General features: G+C 46.5%; 1 protein-coding gene across 1 annotated transcript; it reads right to left on the reverse strand.

The window, feature by feature from the left end:
- Positions 1-459: 459 nt before the first annotated feature.
- Positions 460-6,153, reverse strand: PSMG4 (proteasome assembly chaperone 4). Its single transcript, XM_085321670.1, has 3 exons — positions 5,895-6,153; positions 5,673-5,748; positions 460-730 (listed from the first exon to the last, which is right to left on the reverse strand). Exons 1-3 carry the CDS (start codon positions 6,093-6,095, stop codon positions 609-611), a joined length of 399 nt encoding a protein of 132 aa, XP_085177796.1. The 5' UTR covers positions 6,096-6,153; the 3' UTR covers positions 460-608.
- Between the last annotated feature and the right edge of the window lie 1,911 nt (positions 6,154-8,064).

Raw genomic sequence — 8,064 nt, forward strand, 5'->3', positions numbered from 1 at the left:
TGCTTTACAGAAAACCCTTTGTGAAAGCCTTCTGGTGTTCTTAGTGTTCAGGAGATGGAAGGAAATTTGTGTTTAGCACTAGCACTACAACCAACAGGGATTGGAAAGTCAGAGCAAGATAACGCTTGTTTTATGTTACAGCGTTTCAATGTAAAAAAACCCACATGGTTCCCTTTCTAATACTCCCCATTCCTGCAGGTCTCCTCATTCTCCTCAAAAGCAAACAATAATGCTCTTTGTGGGACTTTCATGGGTTTTCATTTGAACACTAAAAGCTGCTAATGCACAATAGATTAATTGTACACCTAGATTTTGGAACAGATTTTTTTGCTCATCCCTGTACCAAATGGAGGTCAGACTGTGTTTGTACAGATTTTTACAATGTTCTTAAGTTGCAGTGTATTTCTATGCTACTAGTCTATCTCCTACTTAACAGGGTAGCAAATTTGGAAAAAAAAATCAGGTCTAACATTGCAGAATTTAATAACAAATGCAAATTCAATCAAAACAATACAAAAGTTTTCAAAATACTAACTTAATGTCAGTATGGAAATTGCACTCATTTTTTCTAAAACTAAAACTTCAAGTCAGTTTACAATAATGCAAAGTCAGAACTTCTCCGGAAAAGCCATCATTTCTTCTTTGATCCTGTTTTCTATGAGTAAGCTGAAACTGCTGTCTGTGTTCTGAAGGTTGTAGCTGACAAATATCTGTTTTTTGGTCTTCCTGGCTAAAACACAAAACAGAATATTCATCAATAGTTTCATCTTGTACGAAATTGATGATGGTATTAAAGCAAGCATTTTATAATGATAGATCATGCAGATTTCTACAACAACRTCGTCTACTCTTAACCTGCTGGAACCAAGCATAAAGTAGTAGCAGAACAAGTGTTGGCATGTTGGGCAAAACCATTCAGTCCATTGAAGAGGGCAGTATGAGCATTAGGGCTCTGAGGTAGATTTTGGCCTGATGCAAAACCCATTACAGTCCCTGGAAGGACTCTGAATGCTTTCTGTGGAGTTTGGAAACTTTTGAAATATGGCACAGTTTAAGTAAAACAGTAGACTGTATGGTGATCTTATCACTGAAATGTATTTTATGAGCTGGTAAGTCTGTGCTATGAAAAATGGCTATGGAGGGAAAGTAATTGGGCCACAATTCCAAGTTCTTTTTTATAGTGAACCCCTAAAAATGCCCCCAAAGTATGGATCTCTTTAACCASTCTAAACCTGCTGACAATGATTTCTTCCCTTTAACCTTTATTTACACGGTATCTACAAATGCTGCAGGAGGCTGAGCAGTGTGGACTGAAAGTCATCAAACTAGTCACAAGTTCTAGGTTACTGTAATGACAAATACCTAGAGAGACACGCTATAAAATTAAGAGCTGTCTTCCATGACAGAGTTAATTAACAGTGACAGAGATAATGTCCATTGGAGCAGGAAGACTTAATTATCAGAGTAGAATAGACAACGTGAAGTGTTTTACAAGTAAAATAGAAATCCTATTTAGATTTTACCATAATAACATAGCAACTTTGTAGCTCTTTTTAACAAACTGCACAAACTAAGCTATGTGAAGAATGCAAGCACCAAAGGGAAAATAGGCAAGGAATTTAAAATGAGTTGTGTCAAAACACTAGACAAAAGTGGTATTTGGGTCACAAGATAGTCCTGGCAGGGAATTGCAGGGAGCCAACACTCAAGGAGCAATCAAAATGTTTCACTGAATGTTCAAAAATGTAATCTGAATTTAAAAATTCCAAATAGATAACAGAAATCCTAATATCCCAGTCCATCTTAAACAGGAAATTCAACTACAGAAACATATATATATACATATATATAAAATATATATTTTARCAACTCCTTTGATGCTTTTTCTTTATACAAATCAATTTATTATTCTTTTCTGTTCTAACAGGCCACCAGTGAGGCTTAGTGAGTAGTGGGAGCCCCAGGGAGTTGCTTCTGAAACTCAGGGGCTCATGTGYCTTTTTAACACTTGGCACTACAAAATGCTCATATAATGCAGCTTGTTGCTGTGATTGCAAAAATTAGTGTTTGGCACCAGATTTTGTGCTACAAAGTAGTATGTTTTGTAACCACTAGTGTTTCATCATCATGCCCTAAATAAATGCCACGCAAATTCTAAACTAATTAATACCATTATCCTACCTAATGAATCATACACTGCAGCATCAAAATCCAACGTTTTAATTACATTTGTGAAAGATCTGATTTAGTCTCTTGAATGATGTTCCAGTTCTTTGGAACACTAAGATTCCACCAATGCTGTGTGCACAGAGGATCTCCCGGGGCTGTATCCTAGCTTTAACGGGTAACTAAGGCTTTTCCATTCTCAGTTCTCTTGTGGATTCAATTGGACAAGTGGGAAGGATAGAGGAAGATCTTACGCCTCCATGGAAGAACATCTGCAACTTAAGAATAAAATAGAAAACTGCAAAAGATGAAGTTTATCTATAACACTTCAGCAGGGGTGTTTCCCACAGAGCCTGACTCTGTGACCCTTGCTGTACAGGTCCCTCAGAGTGGAGGAAAAGGTGCCTGAGCAGCTTGTCATGTGGTACCATGGGGCTGGTCTACATCAGCACAGACGCAAGCCTAAGCTCAAAGAGGGATCCCAAAGGGGTCTGGTGAAAAGACATAACAAATGTTAGGATTATGTTTATAAACTATTCATACTGGAAAAGGTGGGAGGGGAACAAAGCAAAGCAAAACAAACAAAAAAAAACACAAAACCTGTGCCCAGCTGGGAAAGATTTAAAGAGATTTAAGTGATCTGCAGTGAGCTTCTCTGAAGACAGACATGAAACTACCCTGAGGTCAYTATGGCCAGAACATGCTGTGACTTTGGGATACCTAGGTAAGGGAAGACACTGACGGATAAGACTTTTCTCAGGAGGTGAACTCCACTAACCCACAGGAAAAATCTTTTAGGATTTAGGTCTCTTGACTAGTCAGACAGGTCTTCTGCTAGTGCAGTAGTGAGAATCAGTCTCTGCACCTGATACAAACAGATCAAGATGGATAGGAAGAGGAACAGGAATGGGATAAATGTTCCTCCAACTATGGAAAAAAAGAAAAATGAAATAAAGAAAAAGATAGAGCTGGTATACAAAATGCAGTTATTCTGGCTAGGAACTCTATATGGCTACACAGAAAACAACTGTAAAACATGTAGCCTGATACATGGAAGTGCTGAAACTCCTGTTTCCAGACTGGAAACCTGCCATCACAGGAAAAACAGGACAGGTGATCAAATGCAATTGAAAGGTATGAGAAATAAGAACACAGCTTCCTGTGAAGACTAAAAGGTGATACACCAGAGGATTGTGCTGCCATTCAGATGGATCTCAACAAGACGGGCAAGGAGGAACCTCATGAAGTTCAATAAAGGCAAGTGCAAAGCCCTGCAGCTGAGGAGCAGTAACCCCCAGCACCAATGCAAGCAAACCAGCTGGAAAGCAGCTCTGCAGAGAAGGACCTACGGGATGTTGGTGGAAATGCTAATCACAAACTAGCAAAGTGTCYTTGTGACAAAGAAGGCCRATGGCATCCTTGGCTGAATTAGGATGAGCAATGCCAACAGGTTGAGGGAGGTGATCCTCCCCCTCTACGCAGCCCTATGCAGGTAGGCCACACATCTGGAGTGCTGTGTACTGAGAAGCCCAGAACTGGACAAGAGAGAGATGGACATACTGGAGCAGGTCCAGCAAAGGGTCACAAAGATGATTACAGGGCTGGAACATCTCTCATATGAGGAGAGGCTGAGAAGGCTGAGACTCTTCAGCCTGGAGAAGAGAAGGCTAAGGGGACATCTGATCGATATCTATAAATATCTGATRGCAGAGTGTACAGAGGATGGAGCTAGACTCTTCTCAGTTCCTGTCTCATCCCTAATGGGATGAGAGCCAATTGGCACAAACTGAAATATAGGAAATTCAATGTAAACTTAAGAAAACACTTCTTTACTGTGAGGCTGGTTGAATACTGGAGCAGGTTGCCTAGAGATGTTGTGGAGTCTCCATCCTTGGAGATACTCAAAAGCCAACTGGACACAGCCCCATACAGCTTCCTTTAGCTGTCCTTGCTTGAGTAGGGCAGGTGGACCAGATGATCTCCAGAGGTCCTTTTCAAATCCAACTAATCTGTAATTCTGTAACAGCATGGATAAAATTAGAAATTGACAGCTTGAAGATGTACACCCCCCCACACACACACACGTAGGGGGTGGTTAAAAAGGCTACTTGGCTGTGATTAGCAATCTCTAATCACAGAAGTTGTGGGAGTACTAAAGATTTAATTTCCCAGAGGAAAACTAAACAACTACCAGTAATAGCAAAGCTTGGATATTTCTAGTCAAGACGGAACACACATTTCCTTACCAAGCAATTGGTGAACCAAGAGATATGGAGATGCTTAGAGATGATCTTGCAGTTGCACAGGTTTCAGAAAAACAAATAATCTTGAATTAAATGAGTGTGAGCTGACTTGGTCCACATTAAATTGTCAGGTAGACAAAAACAAGCCTAGAAACTATAATGTAGGATTTCAGAAAGAAGAGTTTAAGAAAATAAAGAAATCAATTAGCAAAGATGATTAGGAGAACAAATTTCCAGGCAGAAGAAGCAAGTAATTACTCAAAGCCAGAAGTGTATTACTAGCTCTCTTTTTCTAGCCAGAAGTAGAACATGTCTAGAGGCCTTCCTGGACACTGTATACCTTAGACAAATGGGGGGGGACTACTGCTACTGGGGGAAACATCAGCTGTCCCAGCACACTGAAAGAACTGACATGTGAAATAGCAAGTTATTAAAAATTCTAACTATGAAATCTAATAAATCTTCTGTGGATATAAAATAGCACATGTACTGAAAAAGACAGGAGTGTGAGGAAAGCACCTGGACAACTTGGACCTGCAAGCTGGACTACAATGCTACACAAAAGCTTAGAGTAGGATTCTGAACAGGAGGCCAAATGGAAAGTGGAATAAACTGTTGCACAATTTATCCAAAGTTAAATACGTTTGACTACATTTTTACTAACTGAGTTCTTAAGGCTAATGCGCTAATTACACTTGTACTCAGGACATACTGCCCATAACAGAAGATCAGCACACAGATCATCAAGAATCATACAACTCTTTCAGCTGGAACAACAAAAGTGAGATGAAAATTACTGCATCATCTTGTATTTAAGCAGCAGTAACAAGTGCTTTAACAGTTCACCAGTCGTAGCTACACCTCATATTGGTACGCGACTATAAGTTATGTTAGTGATGCAGCTATCAAGGATATGAAGATCGTAGGACACACGAGGCGAGGTTTAGGGGTTTTTTATAGTAGAGATAAGGGAAATTGATGTTAGACACCCTGATCTCCGAATCTGAATGCTAGCTGCTGCACTAGGCGTACCAGGCCACTCTTACACACGCCAGGAAAGAAGACAGCAGACATGCAGGGACAGTTGTATCAAACACTGGCATCCGGGGGGGTGGGAGCTCAGGGATGCTCCAGACTTTTGCAACGTGGAGGCTTCCAGCGCTCTCTTCTTTCTTTAAGGGCGGCGGCTGCCGAGGCGCTAAGCGCAGCCCCGGGCCGCGCTCGCCGCCTCCCCCGAGGGCGCCCCCGCAGCGCAGCACCTACCGAGGCGCCGGGCCAGCGACACGGCGGCCGGGTCGGAGGGGTCCCCCAGGAGCGACGCCGACACCGGGACGCTGTCCTGCAAGCACAGCAGCACACACGCCTCCTCAGCGGCCTGCCCCCACCGCCGCCGCCCCACCGGGCCCCGCAGCAACCCGCAGCCCACTCCCCAGCCACCGCCGCCGCCGCCCTTCCCGTCGCCGGCCCGACCTCCGGGACACTCACGCGTGGGTTGCACATGGCCACGGCGAGGCTGGCGAGGGCGGGCGCGGCGCCCACCCAGAGGAAGAGCGAGTCCCGCAGCCGCATGGCGTGGAAGTGCACCCGCTGCTCGCCCAGCTGCCCGCTGAAGTCGTGCACGGCGATGGCCCCCCCCGCCGCCGCCGCCGCCGCCGCCTGCCCGCCGCCGCCGCTCGACGGCTCCATGGGCCCCTCTCCCGGCCCGGCCCGGCCCGGCCCGGCGCGGCCCGGCTCGATGCAAGATGATGCAGCCAGGCCTGAGCAAGCGCTGCCCGAGCGAGCCGCGCCGCCGCTTCCCGGGGGAGGCGCTAAGCGGCGCCCGCCCAGCGCCGCCCCCGCCCCGGTGCTGCCGCGGGGGGCGGCGAGCGCCGGGGCACCGGCCGTGCACAGCCCCTCGGTGCACAGCCCCACCGCTGCACACCCCCCTCCGGGCGCAGCCCCGCCGGAGCACAACCCGCTCCTTGCACAGCCCCCGGGTGCACACCCCCTCCACGCACATCTCCTCCGTGCACACCCCCTCGATGCACCCCCCCGCCCCCTCCCCCAGCACACCTGCTCAGGGCTAGGGCAGGACGAGGCCCCGCCGGTCACTCCGGGTGTGCGGGGAGAGCCCAGAGGAGCCCCCCGGTCCGACACCGAGGGGAGGGGGGCAGCATTACGCAGGGCAACGACGGGCGTCTCCCCGCGGCAAGGGCAAGAGGAAGAGACTGGTGACCTTGACTTCGTTCAAGTCGGAAGATGTTTTAAATCGCAGTGGATCTGCAAAGAAAAGAAAGTCGGTTTCACCGAGGTTTGGAGAAAACGACATCACAAATTAAAGGCTCTGTGTCGGGTGTGAATTTTGTGCTTTCCTCTCTTTCACCAGAACACACTGAACAGATCATCAGTGACAAGGATTTTCCTTAACTGTACCGTCCCTGGCTGATAACAGCATATTCAGAGCACTGAGGGCTCTCTAAAATTGGAAATGTGTAGTTTGGCATTATAGGCAGGGTAATCGTTTCTCCCTAATGAACAAGCAACTAATGATACAGKTTTTTTTTTAATTAGTATTTCCTTTGTCTCCAAAGTCGTATGTATTTCTAGAAATCAGAAATTCCATTTCCAAATATTGAAATTTCATCTCCATGTTGAAGAAATGAGGGAGGGAAGGGGAAAAGAACTCTTCCTTGCTTCCCCCCCTCCCACTAGGTTTCTTTTGACACAGGACAAAAGGCAAAATCCTCAGCTTGGCTAATTTCCTCCTGCACAGCTATGAGAGCGCTAAATCCTGGTGAAGTGGCTAAGCCCTGCTCCGCTGCCATGCCCTGACATCCCGCGGCACAGGAGCATGCTCTGAAAGCCGGCTCCTCCGCCCCACGTTTGCACCTCAGTGCTTGCAAAAGCTGCCCTCCAAGGAGTGGCTTTGCCCTCCAAGGAGCGGCTTTGCTGCTGATGTGCTAAGGGCTGGCTGGCTCCGAGTGCTTCGCTTCGCATTGCGTTGCTCTTTCTGGCTATCGCGGCTCTGCGTTCGCTCTGCCTTCGGAGGGGGCAGAAGACCAGCACACGATCTAAACCAGGGAACAGTCGTGCTTGCCAGGAACACTATGGAAAGAAATAATAGTGCCCTGGATAAAATACCCACTGGGAGGCAGGCAGGTGGTGATGGGGCAATTCCTTGGATGGTGACGCGGAAGATTTGCCCCGGGCTTCCTCCTTCAGGGGGAGGAAGCAGGCACTTTCAGCACACAGTTCATCCGCACTGTTTCACATCAGTCTTTTGAGTGAGCTGAAGCTGCTCTTCTGACTGGTTTCTGTTGACTATAAGGGAGGATAGGGTGAGATCTGTGTATCTATGCAAACARGTTTATTCAGATAAGTAAATCCATAAGTGTTCAGAGTGAGTTTCTCTGCTGCCACAGGAGAGAGCTGGCTTGTGCAGCGGAGTCCTACATGGACGATCTGATCCAGCAACATTCCAGCATACCARGTGTCTTCCCACTAATTTGGAATCTGGGCCTTCTCTTACTCTAAACATGTATTTAAATGACCTGCAGGATTGAGGTGAGCATCCTCCATTCCCTTCCCTGGTCTTCCCACATCAAGTACGAGTTTTATCTGTTGCTCCCAAGGCTCTCTACAGGYTTGCTCCTCCCTGTTGGAGGGACTGTACCTA

Source organism: Rhea americana, unplaced genomic scaffold (genome assembly GCF_003343005.1).
Source record: "Rhea americana isolate MKP2758 unplaced genomic scaffold, rheAme1 scaffold_70, whole genome shotgun sequence".
Classification (NCBI taxonomy): Eukaryota; Metazoa; Chordata; class Aves; order Rheiformes; family Rheidae; genus Rhea; species Rhea americana.